General features: G+C 35.1%; 1 protein-coding gene across 1 annotated transcript in view; it reads right to left on the reverse strand.

Moving 5' to 3' along the window:
- The window catches only part of STK3 (serine/threonine kinase 3), a 524,086-nt gene that overhangs the window by 231,740 nt on the left and 265,945 nt on the right, over nucleotides 1–26,401 (reverse strand). The window contains exon 7 of the mRNA XM_044668614.1: nucleotides 1,076–1,213. Within this exon, the coding sequence (XP_044524549.1) occupies nucleotides 1,076–1,213 (138 nt within the window). The remainder of the gene's footprint in view (nucleotides 1–1,075; nucleotides 1,214–26,401) is intronic.

The following is a 26,401-nucleotide window of genomic DNA, read 5'->3' on the forward strand; positions in this document are numbered from 1 at the left end:
AATAGGTCTTGATCAATGACACATGATAAAACCAGTGGAAATGGGTGTCAGCATGGGTGAGGGGGTACAGGGGGTGAAGGGGAAAGTAGGAGCATGAATCATGTAACCATGTTAAAAACAAATATTAATAAATGTTTAAAAAAAGTTCCCAAATCAACCAGAATGATTATTTTAAGATACTATTGAACAATTTCAGTTCTACAACACAAATAAAACATCTCTGACACATTAAAAAAATTACTTGGGATATCAAGGAGAGAGTGAATTAAATGAATGAATGAATTAAAGATGGGAAGATTCATAAAACAACTAAAAAGTGGCAAATAGTTTTAAAATTGAGTTTATTAACCTAGAGAAAATAAAATCCTTGGTTTTCTTGGTTTTTGTTTTAATGGGGCATATTTATCATAAGCTCAATGGTTCTTGCATGTCTGTTGGGAAAAAAATAGAAATAAAAATATATGTCTAATGTGACTAAGATGACCTGAATAGCTCCAGGTGAAATTCAAGTACTTCTTAGCAAAAAATTCTTGCTACCCTAAATGCAAAGTTTATTACTATTATCTTCTTTAGGTAATCTTAGACTACATTTTTTCATCACCTCGCATTCTTTTTCAAAGAGATCAAAATATCTTTTCTACATATCATATAGTCTAATAAAAAACTGAAGAGGAGAAGGTAACTCAAGAGAGTATAGTCGCAGAAAAAAGTTAGGAACAGTAACAATGTGGGCAGTATGTGGACAAAACATAAAGGCTCAATTTCTGAATACAAAATCCTTTGAAAATTTTGTTTCAAAAGAACATTGAAGTAGCTAACTTTGAGCATTAAAGTAGGTAACTAACTTTTTGTGATGGTAAAAGCTGGGATGAAAAAGGAAATTGGAATAAAAAACAAGACAAAATACAGAACAAAAATATTTAAGGAGAAGCTGCTATAATCTATTCATTTTGGATGATTTAACTCCTACTAAATACAGTCTCTTGAATTGTGAAACTCACAGTAGCCTTGGCTGAAAGCCAAGAAATTGAAGGGCAAGAACAAAGTGTCTTCCATGAGAAGCAAAAGTACTGACCTGCAAAAGCTGTGTTGCTGTGGCTCTCTGCTCAGGATTCTTCACTAAGCACTTCTTGACAAAATCATTGAATTCATCAGTCCAAAATTCTGGCTTCCGGAATGTTGGTGGTGGATTTGTGGGAATCATAAAAATAGCCTAGTAAAAAAATAAAAAACCCAAATCAACAGGTGAAAAAAAATCTGCAAAAAAATCAGAAGAGCACAGTCAAATAAACAAATCTCCTTATCCACCTTAGTTATCAGACTCTAAATCTGAAGAACAAATTTTAACTGGTCTAAGATTTCCAGTAAGATTTAGATACAGGAAGCAAGTCCATCTGCTACCAATGTAGCCACTTCCCATTAAATTTCCTCTACTTAAACTGCATCGCATTGAGCACATCATTCTTTATTTTATCTATTACTACTGATCAGTTTCCAAAGAAGATTTTTTATTTCTGACCCTCAACAAACTAAGAGTACTTCTTGGTTAAATATATGCCTCTTAAATTCTGCTGTTAAAATCAGGATCTACTTCCCACCTCTTAACTATATGTATTTGCATCAGTTATGTAAATGCATAGCAGCCTAAAAGGCCAACAGCAATCTAATTTTCTTCAATGATCACAAACATTGCAGGAGATTAAGATATTACCACTATGATTTAAAATAAAATTGATCAGAAAGTATTTAATATTTTAAAATATTTTCGGTTTACTCCATGTTTAGATATGGAATAGAAGATGGCCTTTGATGTCTCTACTCTTTCTCTGAAACATTCTTCCCAATGCAGCAAGAAAAAAACCCTCTTAAGCAGAGCCTGCTTGTTTTAGGGACTCCTTACTTTAAGTTCAAATTTTTCAGCCTGGCATCATACTCTTCCAACTATATTTTATAGTAGCCCCCTAAACATCTTTTCTATTCTTGGTCAAAATGGGGCTGCTCTCTGACCCAAAACATCACCTATGCTTGCCTTCCTATGTATCTTTTCTCTCTATTTCTGGAAAAGTCTTTCTTTTATTCCTGATTGAATTTCTACTGTTTAAAATACAACTTAAAGGTTGTTTTTTTTTTTCTACAAAGATTTTCATGTATTGGCTCCCACCCCTGACTAATAATGTACCTCTTTGCATCTCATCTAGATCTTTCTTCTGCAAAATGTAATATACATAGAGATCTGTGTTTGTGACATTTCTCCAGTTGGTCTTATTATAAACTCCATTGTGGCTAATATTTAAATTTTGTCTCTCCCCTAGAGCGTAACACAGGGTTATAGTAGGTACTTAACAAATATCTATTACTATTCTGTTAAAAAACACAATTAGCATTTTAGCAAATTATAAAATTTCAATACTTGACTAAACACACACCTTAGAATAATGAGAAAAATGTACAAAAAGATTAAATCAATGAAGCAAAAGGAAGAGGCAAAAGAAAGCACTTTGTAACCATTCTGGTTCATAGCTCAAATTCCAGCAATAAATTTTAATATAATTTTTCTCAGAATCAGGAGAAGTTGCCAGCTCAATAATTTCACATAGAAATTTTCCATTTTAAATTACTTTTTCCTAGAAGCAATATAGTTAAATGCAAAAAGCCATTTACTAGGGGCTCATTTAGGTATACAGAGAGCATTTGGGGGGTATCATTTTCCTTACTGGCAAATTAAAAGGTTATATTAGATGATTTCTTATATCCCTTTCAGCTCCAAATTTCTAATATTGCATTCACTTTTCTGGGTTGATAGAGCAAGTTATTATTCTTATTAGAAAATAATGCCTCTTCTGAAGAAATGAGTATAAAGATACAGTACAAGGATCTTTCTCATAATATAAAATCTGTGATTACAAGCTGAACCTTGAAGATAATAGTATAATTTGCTGCATATAACTGATGTATTTTATTGCTGAAAAAATTTTTAGTTAACAGCTTTTAAATACAAATCATATTTTAAAGGCATGAAAAAAAATATACAATTTGATGGGGATTCTTTTGTAATAAAAAAAGAATCACGTATTTTATAAGTCAAATTTTTCATTTAAAGTAAGGTTTACTGATAACATAGTGATCTCAATCTTAATGGAAAGGAGGAGTTTATTTCAACACAAAGAATAATGAACATAGGCTGTTTCTCACAGGTCTAAAGATAACCTGCTGTAACTAATGGGTAAGAATTATCAATAATCAATTTAATAAGTGAAATGTAAATAGGGAATTAAGTTTTTAAAGTCTGTTCTCTTGATAGTGTATACACCATCTTGTAATTTTATTTATTCTAATGATTTACTTAACTAATATTTTCTTTATAGTTTCTAAATATATAAGAGCTCAAATACCTATGATACATAAGGTACCCCTTGAAGTTTTATTTGATGGCATGACATTTTTAACTCAGTGGTCATAATTAAGTTTGAGTGGATGGAAAGGCAGGAGAGATGGTTTTAGATTTATATGGATGTGTACATACAGATACTGGCTAACTGAGAATCAGGAGGAATGCAAAAAAAGGCTTCTTGAAGACTGAGGTTAAGTAACAGAACTGAATGTTGCTTGACCTCTTCTACAGCAACTGTGGCTAGACTAGAAATTTCTAACAGCTCTCCAGCAGGGGGAGTAGCTGTCTGTTCCTTTTTTCCATCTGGCCTTTTACCAAGTTCTTTGTGTCTTACTCCTTTCATATACAAACACTTCTGATACTTAAGATTTGATTTAATGACAGTAAATAGATTCCAAGCAACTGAAAAAGGGAAATCAGTAAATGATGACCTTAAGAAAGAGACTATTTAAGAGAACTTGCCTGAGAACATACAACATAGTTTTATTAGGCATGGGGAGGTTATAGAAAAATTTAAGGTAAATGAATGTTTGCCTGTTTTCATATAGATGACAAAAATAATACCATAACAATACTAGGTTATAAACTGTGTATTCTATATCTAAAGAGCATGAATCGCCCAACAATTAAAGAAACTTTCAGTTTATGTATGGAAAAAATTCAAAGAAGGTCAGAAAACAGAGTGAATTGCTATGGATATTATTACATATTATAGGATCATAGAGTGGTAAGGGTGGGCAATGGGGGTCAAGTGACTTGCCCAGGGTCACACAGCTGGGAAGTGTCTGAGGCTGGATTTGAACCTAGGACGTCCTGTGTATAAGCCTGACTCTCAATCCACTGAGCTACCCAGCTGCCCCTGGAGATATATTCTTTAAGAATAATAGTTCCCATTTTTCTTTACTGGTAATAAAATACTTTACTTTGTACCCCAACACTTAGCAAGTTCAATAAATGTTTGTTGACTTGACTTTCCCATAAGCTCCCTATCCACATTTATTAAATGAGGAAATCACAGCTCAGAAAGATGAAATAATTTAGCAAAGATCACACACAAAGTGGCAGAGCCAGGAAAGATATCTAGATCTTCAACCTCCACCCATCCTTCTTCCAACTCTTATCACATTGCCTTCCATTTATTGAAATCAACAAATTAACCCTGATGACTGATTACCCCTCATAAGAAAAATAAAACCAAAATTTACTTGACACTTTTAGCGCTGTCACTTGATATAGAGAATGACAGTCCCTCCATCTGTTCAGTCATTTCATAAGTATCAGAAAACTATTTCAGTCTATGAATGTTAAATAAAACCTTAGAGATCAGAGAGGGTAGAAATGATGGCTCCTCCCTAGTTCCTTGTCTACTTTCAAAATAGAGGGTGAAGTAAGGCAAAATTCAAACTCTTAAAGCAATTCCAATAATGGGAATAGTTGGCAGGAAAAAAAATGAAGATCATATGATTGGAGCATGGATGACAGCTTAAATCACAGAAATTAATAGGAAAGGAATAAATTAACAAATTCAACTTAATACTGATTTGACTTCGTGAGAAAGATGACAGTGAAATATGATTCTAAGTTAAAAGATATTAGATGAGATGAGAGACAGTACTTATCTTCTAATTCATGAGCATTTTTTGAATGGGCTCATGGATTACAATATGACATCATAGTCTGTTAGCTATGAAAGTAACCACAAAAGGTATTTTTTTTCCCTTAAAGGAAAATGAATGCAAACATAGCACAAAACTTGTGGAATAAAAAACCTTCTCATGAATGAAACATCTTTCAGCAAACAGCATTAGTCCTCGAACACAAGGGAACATTATTGAAATATAATAAAAAATATTAAGAGTATCCTAAAAAACACATCCTTCAGGGGCTCAGTGGATTAAGAGTCAGGCCTAGAAATGGGAGATCCTAAGTTCAAATCTGCCCTCAGACACTTCCTAGCTATGTAACCCTGGGCAAATCACTTAACCCCTACTGCCTAGCCCTTACCACTCTTCTGCTTAGAACCAATATACAGTATTGATTCTAAGATGGAAGGTAAGGGTTTTAGGGGGAAAAACATTCTTCTAAAATAAACAGCCATATAAATCATTCCAATAATAATGAACATGTATGTACTTTGTAGTATTCTATAGGAAGTGAAGAAATATAAAAGATATAGTTTCAAATATAGTTACAACTGTGGCTCAGGATGCTTCCAGTCTAGAAAGGGAATAAAAATTAAAGCTTCTAAAATAATTAGAGAATAATCAAGTACCAATAATCCTTCATTAAAATCCAACTCTAAAACTTCACCAGAATATAGAGAAAAACCTAGGTAGCTGTATCATCAGGAATAAAAGCTCTAGTAAATTAAAATATTTTAGTATTGTCCAATTAAAGTCCATGCTTTAATGACCAACCTAGTTAAATACAGGAAGATTTGTCACCAGAAGGTTGTCTACATTATTATTATTTTATTACAGAAATTCTTAAGGATATTCATAGAATCAACAGTTTGAATCATTGATTTTATGAAATATTGAAGGGATAAGTTACATGATATATTAGAAGTCTTTGACATAGCATAAAGAATACCAGATTTGGAATTAAAAGGCCAGCATTTCTAAATAGCTTGGTTAAGACACTAAACTCCCTGAGTGTGTTAGTTTCTTAATCTGTAATATGGAAATATTATTTCCACTATCTACTTCACAGGGTTGTTCTAATGATCAAATGAGATAATAAATATAAAGCAATCAATAAACCTTAAAATGCTCATAATAAACAAATATAATTATTATTACTGAACATAAGTAATTGAAAGTCATAGAAGTGATAGATAGGTATAAGGTGGAAGTCTAAAAAGTTATCATGAAGCAGACTACACCCAGGAGGCCTTGAAGGATATATAGGACTAGCCTTCCTCAGTCCTTATTCTTCTTGATCTCTCTGCAGTAGTTGGCACTTCCCCAATCTTCTCTTAGACATTCTCTCCTTTCCTTGGGTTTCTGTAATAGTTATCTCTCTTGGTTCTTCTAGGTTGGGGCTCTTTTTAGGTCTCTTTTATTGAATAATCAACTATGCCACTAACTTTTGTGCAAATACATCTTAGAGCTCTGTCTTAGTTCCTCAATTCTTCTTTCTACACCTTTCTCCTAGTAATTTCATTAGCTCCCATGACTTCAACTATCTCTATGCAGATGATACACATATCTATATGTCCAGCCATAGTTTCTCTCCTGAACTCCAAGTTTATATTACCAGCTATTAATTGGTCATCTCCAATTGGATGCTCTGTAAGTATCTTAATATTCAAAATGGAACTCACATATATACATAATGGAATTTTCCAAATTGGAATACATTCAAGATGAAACTCATCTTTTCTATCTCCATTATCCCCCAAACAAAACTTCTTTTTCTAACAGCTCTATTCCTGTTGAAGGTTCACTACTACCCTTCTAGTCACACAAGTTTGTAATCAAAGGATTATATTTAATATATCATTTTCACACATCTCTCATATCAAATCATTTGCCAAGTCTTGTTGATTCAAACTTAAGAGGTGGAATCTACCTTCACAACTTTATGCCCACTCACATAGATAACAATATAGTTCAGGCTCTCCTCAGTTCTACCTGAACTACTGCAATAATTTTCTAATGGAAATCTTTCCCTTGTCTAGCCTTTCTAAACCATTTTCCACACAGGCATAAAAATGACATTGCTAAAGCATGAATTTGACCATGTCACTCCACTGCTTAAGGAGTTTCAGTGACTTCCAAATGCTTCTCATTCAAACTTCTCTGATTAGCTTTTAAAGTCTTTACAACCTTGTTCCAGTGTACTATTTCTGGCTTGTGTATTGCTTTTGCTTTATACACTTTATGTTCTATTTGCTCTACTCAATATTTAGAATACATTCTTTAAACTTGTTATATATTGATGGATAACAATTCAGTTATTTCTGTCCTTGAAACTAATGATCTCCTCTGAACTCTGAACTGCCCTAATTGCAACCTTATCTATAGATAATCTTAACATATCAGGCTTGCCTCTCCAGTAGCTATTAGAAACATAAGAAAGAAACATAAGAAAAAAACTAACTCTAATGGTTGTTGACATAGTATTACCATAAAGTGAGTCTAAAATGTCTACCCCCAATTCACTAACAAACATTGAACCTCCAAGTATGTGGTTTAAATAAGTTTGGATAAGAGTATCAAAATGATATAACATTAAAACATGTTCCCAGGAAACTTATTTGCCTTCCCTTTATTTTCACCTAAAACTAATCACAAAAAAATCATTTCAATTAATTAATCAATCAGTAAATAATGACCACAAAAATAAATAATGCCTAAGAAAAAAAAGCTCAGGAATAAGAAGTAATATACCTATCAGAGAAAATGGATACGAAATTTACTTTTAGAAAGTATGTTCCTATATTAGGAAAAATTCAAATTTTATATTATTTTTATATTACTAGAGCATTCAAGTGACTTGTAGGAATCTGGTAAATGTTAGCTAAATTGGGTGAAATGTTCATTTGATAAATTTTATTAGCAAATCATATATGAAACTGGGATGACTAGAAGAGGATGTTTAAATTCTAACCAAAAGCAAAATTTTGCAAAAGGGTTATCCCACAACCATCATTAGCATGCTCAGAAACACTCCTGCTTTTCAGCCATAAGGGCCCTTTCCCTTAATAGACCAGATATTGAAAGGCAGGTTAAACAGACAATATCTTGGCAAATAAAAGAATCAGATGCTTAGACTAATCTTCTATCTCAACACGTAAAAGAATAAAACCACATGAAAAAGCATTACTCATAAAACTTTATCTTATCTCAAACACCATTTTGATTGAAGAATGTTATTACTTAGAAAGATAAGTTCCTCATTTTATTTGTTTTTCTACTTTGTGTTGCTTAACTACTTTAAACCTTTGATTAGGTTTTTAAAAGAATTTTTCCTGATTATGAACTGACAAATACAAAAAAGGAAAAAAGGAACTTTATGGATCTGATCAAAAATACTCCCTATACCCTATCCTCTTATTTAGACTACCTTTTAACTTAACTGCAACTTCCAAGGCTAAGCAACCAGAGATACATGTGAAATTAGGAAAGAGATCTACCGATGAAACTACCATGCTCATAGTATAAAACTACTACTGAGTGAGGCAATACCAGGGAAGGAGGAGGGGGAGAAGGGGAGAGATTCCTATGTGCCAGGCACTCTGCCAAATACTTTACAAATATTATCTCACTTGTTCCAATACAACATAAGAAGTCTGCCTTTAAGATATGCAGAAGCTGTAGGATTAAATGGACCACCATAAATTTTATTCTAGTACTTGTGCACATTAAGTTAAAAGACAATTGGTTATTTTTAGTTGTTTCCAATCATTAAAACAATGTTACCCTATATCTGGCATCACAAAGGAAGTACCATTTTGCCAAAAGGTTATATTCCAAAAGTTTATTTTTATGTGTGATGCTGGGAACTAAGGACATATTTCTCCATATAAATAACATTAGGTTTTCAAACCTGCCCCAAAGACTAATTTATCCAACAATACAGGGTGTCCCCAAAGGTTTAATAATTTAAACTGCACTAAATTTTCGTGAACATATTGTACAGCTTAAGCACAGTTGTGTATATTACTACAGTGGTCACCCAGCATACTCAATAAAGAATTAGACTTAGTGTCAAGACTTGGTGTTCCAGACTCTCCTGTAACATCTACTAACTGTGTGACTCCTTAAGGATCAAAACTTTCTCTTTTTATTTGATCTTAAACAGGAGCTTAGCACATAAGAGGTACATAATAAATGTGGTTTTTGTTCATTCATTCATAGGATCAAACAATTATTGCATGGTTAATTATCACAGCAGAAGTTCATCCACAAAGATGAAATCATAGATCCTTCCATATTCATGTTATATGACTATGGAACCAGACCACTTTATATTATATAAACTAAGGGAGATATCAGAAAGCATTCTGGTACAATGAAAAAAGTTCTGGCTCTTGAATCAAAAGAAGGAGATTCAAATCCCACCTTGAAATCCCACACTATCTATACATGGGGTAAGTGGTTTAAACTCTCTGGGCCTCAGTTTCCAAATTCATAAAACATGGAGTTTGGATTAAATAGCCTCTTAGGTCTCTTACAGGTCTAAATCTATAATCCTATGATTACCCTTTTTATGTAAATCATCTAATCTCTACTATTGTTATATCAATCATTCCTTTAATCATCTCATTTTCATTCTTTTCTTCTCCTTTGGCTTCTTTCCTACTGCCTATAAACATGCTCAGATTTCCCTTAACACGTAAAATAATAGTTTCGGGGGTGGGGAGGTTGTGGAGGAACAACAACGAAAACCTTCCTTTAACTCAGTGATTCCCAAAGTGGGTGCTGCAGCAATCCAGCGGGGCGGTGATGGCCATAGGTGCATTTATCTTTCCTATTAATTGTTATTAAAAAATTAATTTCCATGGGGCTAAGTAATATTTTTTCTGGAAAGGGGGTGGTAGGCCAAAAAAGTTTGGGAAACACTGCTTTAACCCTACCACAAGGTCTTGCTCTCTACCCATTCACTGCTAAACTTTTAAAAAAAAGACTGCATTTCATATACTCAGCCCTCAACTACCTATAAATTAAATTTTTAAAAAGTTCTCTCTCCTCCTGGGTTCAAATCTGGCCTCAGATACTTCCTAACTATATGACCCTAGGCAAGTCACTAAGTACTCTCTCCAGTCTCTTGGCATAAATTGGGGAAGACCCAAGACCTCTTTATTAATATGTCTAGTACCCTATTAATAAATGGTATCTTGCTCAGACAAAAGTACTCTCCTCAAGGTAAAAAAATTAAAATTAAAAAATAAAATTAAACTGCCAAATTAAAAGGCTTTTATTCTTCTTAATTTGTCTGTAGTATTTAATACTATTTGATTATGCCTTTCTTAAACAGAGAGAGATAGCACTTACAAGGTACCAGACTGTCATAAAGGCTCAGGATGCAAACATTAGAGAGTTCCTGACCTTAAGAAGCTTATGTTCTATTGCAGGAATATAATACTTAAAGGATAGTCCATAAATGGGTAACAAATGTGCTGGTGGCATGTTTAAGTATACCAGGGGAGTGCTTGGAGGCCGTCAAACTGGGAAATCAGGTCAAAAATAGACTATCAAAGATCAGAGAGGTTGAAGGGGTACAATCCAATTTTCTAGTGTGGGAGCTGAGGTGATGGCCTCTAAATGGAAACAGAATGTCTAGAGATGTCCTGGGAAATGCTATGCTAAAACAAAATATGGACAAAGTTTTATTTCTTTCCTCCCTTGGTTCCTAATCTACCAATTTGGTTCTCTTGGTGTCTGATGGGTCGTTCTAAGTCTCCTTCTATGACAGTATTCCTTAATACTCTATTCTGGACCCTATTCTCTTCTCTATTTTCCCCCTCCTAGAACTCCAATTTCAAATTTGTGCAAAATACCACACTAATGTAACTCAGGGTTTTATTTAAACAAGGACAGGTAGGGGAAAGGGAATTGAGACAATCTAAATAGATATAGAAACTAATTCCTCCCACCAAAATCCAGTAATCTTAAACAGATATTATCTACACCAAATCTCTATCTAAAGATCCCAGCTGCCTGTAATATCTCCCTAACCAAATTCCCCCACTTTTGCTAGTTATTAGAGTAAGGGAAGGCTGGAAGATAAACAGGTCCACAGGGTCAAAAGGAAGATGTCTCACAGACAGTTGTCCTCTGGAGCTTGGTAAGAGTCCCAGTAGAAACCACAGAAGTAACAGAAACACAGTACACAAACAGGAACAGATGTAAATCCAACAAGAAGGGGAGTAATGGTTTAACTACTATCAACTACTTCTCAGAAGGTAAAACTGCTTGCAGGAGAAGTCCACATACACTCTCTCCCTTTGGAGAGAAAGTCCAACCAACTGTCCCTCCAGAGTCACTGTCTCTCCAGAGTTCTGGACTCTCCTTGCCTCTGCTTTGCTACTTCTTGCTTTCCCATTCAACTAGTGAAAAGCTTCAGGCCACTTAGTAAATCTATCCACAATTACAAGACAAAACTTGTATCATCTAGCTTTCGGCATATTTATATAATCAATTTGCAAACTCTCGATTGGACAATATGCCAAAGGTCTACCACCTAAAACTTTCTTTCTGAATGCACTTTGATTGAATTTTTTGGCAAACAGAACAACTAGTACAGATTTTATTTGTAACAGTACTTATTCCTGGTGCTACCCATTGCCTTTTTTTCAGAATCTACTACAGTTTGAGTACCAAAATGACCTTTAGTGTGAATGGCTTGACACAAATAGGTATTAAAATCTTTTGGTAACAGCTGTTTTCCAGTGTCTGCAACCCATATTCCATGTTCTTTCCTTGCTCCAAACTTCTTCCATTTCTAAATTTCTGAATCTACATAAGCTCTTTCTAATTTATCAGATTCAATAGTTGACAAATTCATTACATACACTGAAGCATTCTGGGCTACATAGTTAGCAGTTACATCAGCTCTATGATTTCCTTTAGAAACTGAATCTCTGCCACAAGTATGACTTCTGCAATGGATTACCACTAGCTGTTTAGGTTTCTGGATAGCATCTAACAACTCAGTTATTTTTTCTGCATGTTCAGTTGGTTTTCCTGATGCAGTAATAAAACCTCATTGTTTCTAGATCTTTCCTGCTGCATGGCATACTGAAAGTACATACTGAGAGTCTGTATAAATATTAGCACTTTTACCATCAGCTAGAAGACAGGCTTACTTCAATGCCAGTAACTCTGCTCCATGAGCACTAAGATTACTAGGTAATGAGCTATTATACCACAGTGTCTCAAATTCTGTGACTACTGCAGCACCATTACATCCATTATACAAATATGAAGAACCATCACTGAATAATACCAAGTCTGGATTTTCAATAGGAATGTCTTTCAAATCCATCCTAGGCATATCCACTAGATCTGCTGCTACTACATATGTAATGATTCACCGTTCTTTGGCAAATCAGGAAGAAGTGTAGCTGGATTTAATACACTACACCTCCTCAACTGGATGTTCTCACTCCCCATGAGAATAATTTCATACTTAAATATTTGTTGATCTGAATAAGCTTGAGTATGAAATTTCCTCATTAGTGCTTCTATCTGATTTGAATAATATACAGTCAATGGACGTCCCAAAAACAAATCTGCTGATTTCTGGACTAACACAGCAGCAGCAGCTACCCCCCTCCTAGGCAAAGTATAGTACCTGCAGCTATTGGATCAAGCTGACACCTATAATATCCAATAGGATGATAACTTTGTCCCAAAGTCTGTGTCAGTACCCCAGAAGCAACAGCCTTGGTCTCATTAACAAACATTTGCAATGGTTTAGTATAGTTTGGGATAACCAATGATGGAGCAGATAAAATGGCTTCTTTAAGCTTACTTAAGGCTTGCAGATGTTCAGGCTTAAGTTTCAGAGGTTCAGATTTTTTATTCCTAGTCAAATCCGTTAGACATTTTGTTATTTTACAGTATCCAGGTATCCATTGTCTACAGAATGCAGTTGTTCCAAGAATAGCTCTGAGCTGCTTTTTGGTCTTTGGAGCACTCAGTTTCTGGATGTCCTCTATTCTTTTCTGTGAATACTTGAACCCTCTGATAACACAAAACCTAGATATTATACTCAAAGCAAAATGTATTGTAATTTTGCCATGGAGATCTTATGCTCGCACTTATAAAATTCTAACAAAAGAGCCTCACTATCTCTCAGACAATACCTTTGCATTTGGGGATGCAAGAATAGCATCCATAAAATGAACCAATTTACTTTCTTTGAATTTTATAGTTTTCAGATCTCTATTTAGAATTTGTGAAAATTGGCTAGGTGAGTCTGTATACCCTTGAGGCAGACAAAGTCAAGTCCACTGTGTCTTTTCCCAGGTAAAAGCAAAGATCTTTTGAGAATCCTCATGAATGGGAATTGAGGAAAAAAGCTGAGCATAAGTCTACGACAGTGAAATATCTTGCCTGACTTGGAATGAAGAAATTAAAGCAGCTGGGCTTGGTACAACAGGATGAATTTTGATTACATAATCATTTACAGCTCTTAAGTACTGAATAAAATAATATACAGGTTTGCATTTTCATCCAACTTTGGTTTTTTAATGGGAAGAATAGGAGTATTGAATCTGAGAAGCGAGGTATAATAATCCCTTGTTGGATTAGGGATTCTATGATTGGTCTTATACACTCAATTGCTTCTTTAGTTAAGGGATAGATATTGAGGTACACAAGGAACTGGTCCTTTCTTAGTCCTCACCCTGACTGTAGCAGCTGATTTCAATAAACCCACATCTGTGAAAAACTCTGACCAAAGATCCTTAGGGATATCCTCAGTTATTGGATAAACTGAACTTAAGTCACCCTCTATACTTACTGAATCTAAGAACAGCAATGAAAATGCTTTCAGAGATTCTTCTGGTAGATGTAAAGAAATATCACTAGTTTCAGTAAAGTGAATTGTCACCCTCAACTTACATAATAAATCTCTACCTAAGAGATTCATTAGGCATTCTGGCATACAAAGGAATGCATGCTCCACAAATAATAAACCTAAAGTAATCATTTTTGGTTGTAATTCTGCTACTTTCTGTGGTTTACCAGTAGCGCCTATTACTTCCATTATACCAACAGCTCTACAATTTTCAGGAAAACTTTGCAAAATTAATTTACTGGCTCCATCATCAACCAGAAGGTCATAGATCTGGTCTCTAATAGTTACAGACACATATGGTTCTGTACTATTGGCTGGTTGGAATGTCTCCCAACAGCAGAGCTAATAAAGTAACATTGGTACAAAGATCAGTCATTTCTCGTCCATCCAAACTCACATCTGCTTGAATTTCATGAGATTCCCAGGATTTCATAACTTTAACACCTTCATAAGATTTTTCACTACTCATTAGTCTTAGTCCTTATAATCCCTACCATAGTATCATTGTTTTAATTTACAATCACATTTTCCTTATCCAACTTACCTCCTTCATTATTCTCTATTATTTCACAATCATTATAATTTTCAACTATTTTCAAATCATAATTTTCTTTTCCCACATACATTCATTAACACTAATTATATTATCCTTTGTTTCAATCACATTATGCACAAATTCATTAACCTTATATTTATTACATTCAATTCCATTCATTTCAAAGATATTTTCCTTTGATACTTCAAATTCTTTAGAACTCCAGGTACACCTTCATAATGAATATGCCCCTTTGTTCTGATAAGCTTTCTGACCACTTACTACCTGGCTATATTTTGGCCTTTCTCCTGATCTGACCCACTCTTGCATCATATTCAGATTTGATGTTTTGGGTTCCCTGGCAACAAGCATTTGGGCACCTGTTAACATTATTTTGTCTCTGGTAATTATTATTTTTATTCCAACCATTATTCTGCCTATAGTCATTATTATACCTATTATATCCATTACTCCTGTTAGTCTGCCCTGAAAACTGTCCTCTATATCTACAATCCCTTACAAAATGTCCAATCCTGTTACAAAGATAACAGCTTTGGGGACCTGATCTCCTTTCCCTGAGGACATATTGTTCTCTTGGTTGTACTGATCTCAGAGTTGCCATAGCTTTAACTCCTTTTATTTCACTATCTTTAGCTCTATTATTCGTTTCTCTTAAATGCTTTCTTAGATCTTCAATTATTGTGTCTTTTTCTTCAGTAGCCTTATCTTTTTCAGCTGCATAAACATATGTGACTTTTCTTTTAATCTCCTCTAGAGACATCAGTTCTCAATCTCGACAATTTCACTTAATTTTTTTTTCACTGCAGAACACACATTGTTCACAAAAAGTCTCTTGATGTGGGCAACGGTCTCTTCTGCCATTACATACAAGCCTAGATTTAACTCAACAGCTTCAGTAAGTCTGTCTAAAAATTTGCAGGAGTTTCATTGTGATTCTGCCTAACTTTCTCCAATTTTGACCAAGCATTGTGACAACATGAATGTTGCTCCATGACCTCTATTATGGCCTGCTTTAACATTCTATAATCATGCATGGAGTACAGATGAACTTCCTCATAGTGACCCAGCCAAGGGGTTAATGGTGGACTATTTCTGGTCTCCTCAATGAATTCAATTCTCTCACATTTGGTAAGTAATTCTTCCATGAGAAGAAAAAAGTCCACATAGTCCAGATTGTAGATTCTGACCGCCCTTCAGAATTCTTTAATCACTTTATTTGGTTCATCAAAGAACCGAGATGTCCTATGCTTAATGGCATCCAGTTCTGCAGAGGAGAATTGTTTATGGGATTTCAGATGTAGCACCCCATCTGGAGAAATATATGGTACATCTGAGTGGAAATAAATTCACTGGGTTCTTATTTAATTCTGTAGCCTCTCTTTCTAATCTTGTTTGTCTCTTAGCTTTTCCTTCTTTCACATTATTAACCATTATATAATCTCTTATTCCATTATCCAGTATAGTTATTAGTCACTCCCTCCTTAAAACACTGTTCCATTAAATCAATTTTAGCTTGCATTATAACCAACATTTGCTTGAATTCAGAATCCCTACACATCCATTTAACAATAGTCTTTAGTTTATATAAAGTTCCCAAAAACAACACCTATACTTATACACAACCATAAAAGATAAACACACAAGAGGCAAATAGGAACAAATTTTGTGGACAGTTAACTCCATTACCAATTTCATAAAATCATAACTCAATAACATATAACAGGAACACTGTAAAAACACAATATGGAATGTACATCAGACCATTATAAATCATCATCAAAGTTGTATTTAATATATCCCCTGCCATGATAGAATACTACTATAATAGTGTGTAATTTAATATAGGATTGAAATATTAGCAGCCACTTTGAAAAAACAAACAGAAAAACAATTTTTTTCCCTTAGCACATGGGCAATACTGTCCCTTTAAATGTCCTTTTAAATGTTTTAAAATCCCCCCAGTGTCACTCAGCCTTAGAATTCTCTTTTCAGAACCTTGGACAGCAGCCTACTTGCTCCTAAGGGAAATGGAATTTTCAGTCTGCTGCTACTGACTGACAGGTCTAGCAGAATTCTATCAGCAGCCCCAACTGTCACCATGCCTGATAACCCTCAGCACTCACTGAAACTGTTAAGCCTTGCCCACAACCTCTAGGTTTGCCCTGTCTTAGCTTGCCAAATGAAATGAAAATAAATAGGTTGATAGTGAATTACTGGGTACTTAGGTGGTATGGTTCTTGGGGACAGTTATCATAAGTCCTCATGCTTGGGAAGGCTTCCAGAAAGAAACTGATAAGTTACCACACTGGTGCAATTCAGGGTTTTATTTAAACAAGGACAGGTAGGGGAAAGGGAATTGAGACAATCTAAACAGATATAGAAACTAATCCCTTCCACCAAAATCCAGTAATCTTAAACAGATATTGTCTACACCAAATCTCTATCTAAAGATCCCAGCTGCCTGGGATCTCCCCTAATCAAATTCCCCCACCTTTGCTAGTTATTAGAGTAAGGGAAGGCTGGAAGATAAACAGGTCCACAGGGTCAAAAGGAAGATGTCTCACAGACCGTTGTCCTCTGGAGTTTGGTAAGAGACCCAGTAGAAACCACAGAAATAACAAAAACACACAACACACAAACAGGATCAGATATAAATCCAACAAGAACGGGAGTAATGATTTAACTCACACAGTCCACCTGAGGAGTTTAGAAACTACTCTCAACCACTTCTCAGAAGGTAAAACTGCTTGCAGGAAAAGTCCACATACACTGTCTCCCTTTGGAGAGAAAGTCCAACCAACTGTCCCTCCAGAGTCACTGTCTCTCCAGAGTTCTGGAATCTCCTTGCCTCTCCTTTGGTACTTCCTGCTTTCCTTATGATTTCCTATAACAAGTTCTCCTATAGTTTATGAGAACAGCCCTTAAAATCATTACCTTAACCAATATTTTTTTTAAAACCCTTACCTTCCATCTTGGAGTCAATACTGTATATTGGCTCCAAGGCAGAAGAGTGGTAAGGGTAGGCAATGGTGGTCAAGTGACTTGCCCAGGGTCACACAGGTGGGAAGTGGCTGAGGCCAGATTTAAACCTAGGACCTCCCATCTCTAGGCCTGGCTCTCAATCCACTGAGCTACCCAGCTGCCCCCTTAACCAATATTTGATTCTATGCTTATTAAGCAAATTTTCTGATGACTTAAAAAGAAGTTCTGTAAAACATTTTATGATGAAAAAACTGGACAACATGCCACAAGGGAATCAACTGAAGAAACTTAACTGAGAAGACTGAAGAAGGCAAATGATAACTATCTTCAAGTGTCTGAAGGGATGTTATAAAAGAAGAACAGAGGTATATTGCAAAGAGAAAGATTTAACGTTCAAATGAAAGAAAAATTGCTAATATTGTAGTTATCAAATATCTGGTATCTGTAATTAACTGAATTCTCCATCAGAGGAAATCTTTAAGTAGAAATAACCAGAGGTCAGAGATGTTGTAGAAGAGATAAATAACTGGATGGAAACCAACTGGAATAAATGTTTATTTCTGAAACTCTTCCTAACTCTGAGATATTATCATTTAGAAGTTTAATATAAACTGTAGATCACTGCTCCTGCTTTATCTCTCATTGTGAATGCTGAGAAAACATCTAAGCATTCTAGCCTAAGGGAGGAGAAAGGAAAAAAGTAAGAAAAGCAGAACAGCTTAGGACAAAGATTCTAAAACTGATATCAAAGGGGATCATAGATAGATCTCAGAAGGGGTTGGAAAACCTGAATGGGAAAAATATATATGTATATACATATTTTAATTTCACTAGCCTCTAACTGAAATTTAGTGTTTCCTTCAATTATGAATTTTTTCAAGATTTTTAAATTTTTCAATTATTTTTCAAAATTTTGAGTTTCAAATTCTCTCTTTTCATCACACTCCTTAAGAAAACAAGCTATTTGATAAAGATTATATATTGCAGCCATACAAAATATTTCCATATTAACGATGCTGCCAAAGAAAACACACACCCTCCCCCCAAAACCCCACACTGCGAAGATACATTTCCACATTCAGACACCATCAGTTCTTTCTCTGGAGATAGATAGCATTTTTCATGATAAGTCCTTTGGATTTGTTTTGCATCATTGTATTGCTGGAAAAAGCTAAGTTATTCATAAATATAATCATACAATATTGCTGTCACTGTGTATAATATTCTTCCGATTCTGATCATTTCACTTTGCATCAGTTCATGTAGTCTTCCCAGGTTTTCCTGAAAGTATTCTGCTCATCATTTTCTATACCACAATATTATTCCATCACAATCATACCACAACTTGTTCAGCCATTCCCCAATTGGTAAGCATCCCCTCACTTTCCTCTTCTTTACCACCATAAATGAATCGACTACAAACATTTTTGTGCAGATAAGTCCTTTTCCTTTTTATTTGATCTCTTTGGTATAAAGTCCTAAAGGTAGTATTGTTAGGTCAAAGGGTATGAATAGTTTTATGGCTCTTTGGGCATAGTTCCAAATTGTTCTCCAGAATTTTTGGAACAGGGGGCAGCTGGGTAGCTGAGTGGATTGAGAGTTAGGCCTAAAGACAGGAGGTCCTAGGTTCAAACCTGGCCTCAGGTACTTCCCAGCTGTGTGACCCTGGGCAAGTCACTTGACCCCCATTGCCTACCCTTACCACTCTTCTGCCTTGGAGAAGGTAAGGGTTTAAAAAAAAAACAGAATTGTTGGAACAAATTACATCTCTACCAATAGTAAATTAGTGCCCTAATTTTTTCCACATCCACTCCAACATTTGTCATTTTCCTATTTTTGTCATATTAGCCATTCTGATAGGTATGAGATAAAATTATGAAAAAACATTATCAGAGGATGGGTTCCCAAGAAACATCAATGAGACCATATATCCACTGGAATATATGAATGAATCCCCCAAACTTGAAATTTGAACAAAAATTCTGGTTAGGAAGTCTCATATCGCATTTCCAACTAATTATTGGACATCTCAAACTGTATTTCCCATAGACAAGATGGAAAACTAAATTTGTTATCTTTCCTCTCAATCCCCCCTCCCATCTTCTTAACTTCTTTTACAGTTAAAGGTACCATAATTCTCCCAGGAATCCATGCTGGAAACCTAGGTTTCATTCTTAACTCTTCATTCTCTCTCATCATTCATGTCCAACAAGTTGTCAAGTCCTGTCATTTTTACCTTTGTAACAACTCTCACATACAGTGCCCCTTTCTCTTCCTTGACATACCTACTACCTTCATAACATAACTTTTCTCTAAACTCTAAGCTAAGAATTTGCTTTGAGCAGATGGGTGTTTGATTAGGAAAAGCAGATATTCATAGAACACAGATGAACTCAAGGGTAGGCATGTTAAACTTGGAGTTTGGTTAAACCTAACATCACAGGCCATCTATGTATAATAACAAAAAAATATTGGGGAAGGATGGAGAAGGGGAGATGGGAAAGTGACAAAGAGAAAATCAGGTACTTCAAATTTTTGCATAGAACTGGTTTTTAACCCAGCAAAAGCAAAGGAAACTTTCTACTTAGCTTTTCCTTTCTTCATTGCCTAGTTTTCCTGCTTCCAGACCTAGAACCTCAGGCTTGTAGTATCAATATTCATTAATATAGTTAAGCTGTATTATGAACATGATTTCTGAATTAAGTAAATTAAATGGTCTAGGAAGGTAGGAACCTAATGACTGCCACAATAGAAAGAATACTACCAATATATACTCTAAATTCTAGTCAAACAACCCTATTTTCACCTTTCTTTGTATACCTAAAGCTTAACACAGTACATGGTGCACATAGTAGATTTAACTACCAGACCTGGTTTTATGTTTCCTGTCTCCATACTATTACACTTTCTTGTTCACTAAAACAATGGAATAAAAATGTAATATACTTCATTCTCTTAGAATTTTAACTGCCTGAAAGGCTGAGATCAGAAGCTATCTCTTATAGAAAGCTTTTTCTGATGTTGCTACTCTTCTTTCACATTACCTTTTAATTATGCTTTTACATGTTGATGTTGTATCTATCCTGATTATAATACTATTTTTCTTTGTATTGAGAAGTCACTGTATCCCTGGGTCCTTATCATATTGCTTTGCACAAAGCCGTTATAGTAGCAGGGCTGAGTTGGAAAATGTTTTCTCTCCAAATGTTTTTCTCTTGCCTTAGTTTCCTCATTTATAAAATGGGGATAATAATATGGCCAACCTTGAGAACCAAATCAATTAGGAATATTATTTGGTAAAGCATATAGTATAATATAAATATCATCTATTATAAAAATACTGCTTATAAGGGGGAAGCATTCTAAGTTTCAGGCTAAATTTTAGCACATCCACAATCTTTTAGAACATAATTTATTGAGAAATTGGTTATTACCTATATTTGGTTTCTAGTCTAGGCAACTACCAAAAATACTTCTCAGATATTATATAAAAAACATGAAACTGGAAATGTTGCCTGAAGAATTCTAATCCTAAATATAGTATGTACAAGCTATTAGATATTATAGTCTCAACCTCTTTGAGCCTCGTTCTCCTAACATGATTAAAAGTGAAAATCAAATGACAATATATAAAAAACTTTGCAAAGAGAAAATTACAAAGAAGTTTCAGATCTGGTTATGATTATAAGAGCCCCAAGTTTTTAATTTATAAAATAAGGATTATAATATTAATCCTTGCCTACTTCACAGGACTGTAGTGAGGATTAACTAAGGCACTGTATGTAAAAGCCCTTAGAAAACTATAAAAGTCTGACAATGTAATTCTATATCCTTGCAAGACAATAATACAAAGGGGAATATCTTGCCAAAAGTTAGGCAAGTTCTTTATTGCTAAATAAAATTATCACTGTAAAAGTAAAAGAACTGTCATTCAAATGTAAATACTGATCCCTGGTAACTTGAGTTGGTATAGGTCATACTTTGGTACAACCTAGCTTTTAACCAGCTTCTAGCTAGAAACATACACAAGTAAATATGACATTAAGCTATATGTCAAGCAAATTCATTTAAGCCATTCTGGTTTTGCATGAAATCTAATCCACTGAAACAAAAATGTAAATAGCATCTAAATATATATATATATATATATACATCTAAATAGCATTAAATTAAAAATTGAAGATGTACACTATGTTGTCTATTCATTCCACATGGATGATTTGAAGTCATTGATCAATTCTGAAACAAAGCTTCATTAACCTACTAAAATTAACTGGAACATTAATGACATGAAACAAATGGGAGTTTGGTATGGCAAAAATAAAAGCAGGTCATTATGAATACTGAAGAGACAAGAGTGCATCAAGCATCAACCATGGGCGGGGCAGCTCGGGGGATGAAGGGGAAAGTAAGAGCATGAATTATGTAACCATGTTAACTTTTTAAAAAAATAAATATTAATAAATGTTTTTTAAAAAGAGTGCATAAAAAAATAAGGAATGTAAAGAGACTCACAATTATGCCTGTTGAGGATTACCTGAAAGAACTGGGCAGGTTTAGCTTAGGAAAAATTAAACATAGAATGAACAAGATCATTGCCTTCAGAGGTTGAATGAATTTTCATGTGGAAGAAGGAATAGAATTATTCTAGTTAGTATTAGAGAATGTACAGTGGATTCAATGGGAAGAAATTAGAGACGTAGAGTTCAGCTAAACATAAGCAAAACCTTCCATAAATTGCTACCTGTCAAAAATATATAAAAGTAATATCTTAGGGAACTGGGCATTTCCTATTACTGAAGAGCTTTAAGTAGAGTCTAGATGATTATTGAACAAGGCTCTGTAGGGAAGATTCATGCTTTAGGTGGGACTTAGGCTAGTTGCACTAGATCTGTGCTGGCAAACCTATGGCACATGTGCCGGAGTGGACTGTTCCCTTTCCCCCTCCACATGCACCTGCAGACATTTCTCACATAACCTGCCCCTCTGCCCAGCAGCCCAATACAAACATTTCCTCTCCCTCCCCTCTCTGGGATAAGGCCAGGGGCTCACATGCAGCGTGAGGATTACAGTTTGGGCATTTGGTATCTAAAAGGGTTGCCATCACTGAACTGGATGACCACTAAAGTCTTCTTTCGATGTCATTTAAACATCTCAATGCTCTAGGCACCTAAGAGTAATATATAAGGAAGTGCCAAAACTGCATTTGTAAAGTTTCCTCATCTGGGAGTTCTCTAATATTTGTGAGATCACAGGTCCAGTCCCTAATAGAGAAAATCAGTAACTACCAACACATATGACTACTTTTTCATCTATAGAAATTGTCAAATAATAATCTACATAACCACTAAGAGCATCTTTGATGAAACTATTAGAAAAGAATAGGCAGAATGATCTTACAATAAACCACTATACTAGCAACCAGAGGATGGGTAAAGTAATAGTATGGGTAAGTAAGTATGGAATACTTTTATTTCACTCTATACAAAATGTAGGAGATTCAAAGAACTCACAGGAAATCATATGCAAATACAGAAAAAATGTTTAAAAAGTCCATTATCTTTTCTTTAAAAGGATTTTGAGGAGGGGGTACTAACATACCAAGGACTTTGCATTAACATTCCAGTGAGTTCTTTACCTCAGAATCTTGCACATCCTGCTTCCTTCCATCCCATTCAAGTCTCATAGAAAAATGATGTAGTTTAGATTTCTTTGGAGGTAAATACAAACTGGGGCTATTGATTATAATAGGAATTGTTATTATAAAATATTATTATGATAATTATAATTATTATTAACAAATAATTATTATAATCATAAATAGCACTTATATATTACTTCACAAATACCCATTTGGTACTGACAACAACTCTCCAAGATGGATTCTATTATCTCTGCTTTATAGCTGAGCACACCAAGGCAACTGAAGGTTAATTGACTTGCTCAGGGACACACAACTAGTAAGTATCTGATCTCGAATTTGAGCTTCGGTTTCCGACTCCAAGTCCCAGCACTCTGAATCACCCAGCTGCCTCTTTTAAGCAAGTATCATATCAGCACTAGTTAGAGAAACTCATGGTTAAGAGTAGGGATAAATATTCTAGATCTCCTGAACCTCTGCCAATTGTAAAATACTACAGAATGAAAATGTCAGAATCTTAGTATTATAAATATAACAAATTAAGAGTTTGAATAATTCCACTGAATGATATCCAATGTGTATGATTTGCCCATTTCCCATGAAAAAGATCTTTTTTTTTTTTGGATGGGTATAAATACAAAAGGATAGTGAGGTGATACAAAGGATAGAGCACAGGGCTGGGGAACAGTAAGACCTGAGTTCAAATCCTATCTCAGATACTTACTAATTATGTGACTCTGGGCAAGTCATTTAACTTTGTTGGCCTCAGTTTCCTCATCTCGTAAAATGACGTGGAGAAGGAAATGGCAAACTCTTCCAGCAAATCTTAAAAAAAAATCCTTATCTTCTGTCTTGGAATCAATCAAGGCAGAAGAGTGGCAAGGGCTAGGCAATGGAGGTCAAGTGACTTGCCCAGGGTCACTCAGCTAAGAAGTGTCTGAGATGAGATTTGAACACAGGACCTCTGGTCTCTAGGCCTGGCTCTCAATCCACTGAGCCACCCAACTGCCCGCCCTACCCCCCCCCCAGCAATTCTTGACATGAAAACCCCAAATGGGATCAGGAATAGTCAGATACTAAATAACAACATGAATACAAAGGAAATTCTACTGTGATATAATATACAGTCACCTTCTTCTATAAGCAGTAGATAAAGTACAAAGCCTAGAGTCAGAAAGACTCATCTTCACAGGCCTCAGACTAGCTATATGACTCTGAACAAGTCACTTAATTCTATTTGCATCAGTTTCCTCAACTAAAAATGAGCTGGGGAATGAAAACACAAGTCATTCCATTATCTTTGCCAACAAAACCCCACCTGGGGTCACAAAGAGTCAGACACAACTGAAAATAATACTATCCCTTTAAGGCAGTGGTTCCCAAACTTTTTTGGCCTACTGCCCCCTTTCCAGAAAAAATATTACTTAGGCCCCTGGAAATTAATTTTTTTTACATTTTAATAGCAATTAATAGGAAAGATAAATGCACCTGTGGCCATCACCACTCTCCTAGATCGCTGCAGCACCCACCAGGGGGCGGTAGCGCCCACTTTGGGAATCACTGCTTTAAGGTTTGCTGCTGAGTTAATCTGTTTAGAGTCTCAGCAAACAATAATTCTGAGAGACAACTGCTGGTGGGGGGGGGGGCGGGGAGTTGAGTCTGATTTAGAGAAACTACTCAGCTGAGTTTTGGATGTGAAAAACTATCATGTACTGGAGAGAGAAGGACACCAAAACTATAAGACAGAAGATTAGAATATAATTGCTGATTACAAGCTAAGTCATTCAAAAAGAGGATTCAGAGTTTGAATCCAGAAGATAAGAGAGACAAGACAGCATTCAAAACTAAGGCAGATAAGTTGAAAGTGAAAGTGATGAGATACTCCAATTGTTGGTGATAAATTCACTGTGGTAGCAGAGAATTAAAGTCAAACAATGGATAAACTTATTTATCTGAGTACTATAGTTGTCAAGTATAGGGTGAACTCAGGTTAACAGTAGAAGCATCTGATCAACATAGTGGCTACATTCATCAAGGGATTTTTAAAGACCATTTCTGAGAAAGAACGAGGAAAACTAATATCTATAATTCCAATGTTGCAAGTTAAGCTGAACACGTAAGTTTTCCTCACTTCTGTGTCTGTCAGGTTTCTCTGTGTCCACTCCCTTTCAAAAGGTAGAGATACTGACCCAGACTCATGCAAAGATTGTGATGTTTATTATCCTATGCATTTCATTTAGTATAAGTGCTTACGATAATATTTCTTCTGCCTTGTTGCTACATAAATGCTTATTCTTAGTATCCAAAAGTGTCATCATTTGTGAATGGTAAATATAAATATATTTGATGGGGGCTCTAAATTTGGAGTGGTAAGTAGGAGTAAGTATATTTCTTCACAATAGGATTAATCTTAGAACTCAGAAACATTTTGAATAATATAACCACTAAGTATGGAAAGCAGGTTAAAGTGAGTCAGTCGAGAAAATAAGTATCTACAAACACAGATGAATGAATGATTATACATAATTTTTAAAAGGGAAATTTTAAACATTAATCTTGTAAGGGTGTTACTCACCTATTAAATACATTCTATAGTAGAAAAAGTACTAGATTTGGAAGCTAAAGAAATGGGATTAATATCCCACTGTGTTAGATAAAAATGAGCATACATGCCCTACTCACTCAAATAAATAAAATCTGGAATCAGAAGGTAGGAATAAAAAGAGGCAGTTGTTTATTCCCTTCATGAAAGAGAGTACTTCAGTGATTGGCTAAGCTGACTAGGCAGCAAACAGGCAATATATACAAGTTCCCAACACAAGGCTCCTCCTCTTCACCCCTGTAAAGTATCTGCAAGGGCCCTGACCCACAATCCAAAACATCTATGCCTCCAAACCAGCCCAGGTAGGTAAGGGGAGCAACTGAGCTATTCATTGGCTTTTCTATCTTTCACCACTCTCCCTCCCAAACTTGTCCCAGAGTCCTCAATCAACAAAAGGTAATAAACTAGCCTTTGTAAACTGAATGCTCATTCTGAGAATAGCCATTCAATTCTGTCTCACTTGCCACCTAGAATATTTACTCTTTGGATGTGAGGAAAAATAATATTGGATTATGTATTTTTCATAACCAATATTTCTCTGTGATCCTTTCTTTTCCCTCATTTTGATAGATCCTACTTCTGAAGGTCAGGAATTTTCTGAAGGGCATGATTGAGAATGGTGATTATTTCCAGCACCCAAGACATCTGCCTGGGTAGTGACCCTAGCTTTTGTTTTCTCTCTAAAGAAGCAAGCTA

Source organism: Gracilinanus agilis, chromosome 1 (assembly GCF_016433145.1).
Source record: "Gracilinanus agilis isolate LMUSP501 chromosome 1, AgileGrace, whole genome shotgun sequence".
Lineage (NCBI taxonomy): Eukaryota > Metazoa > Chordata > Mammalia > Didelphimorphia > Didelphidae > Gracilinanus > Gracilinanus agilis.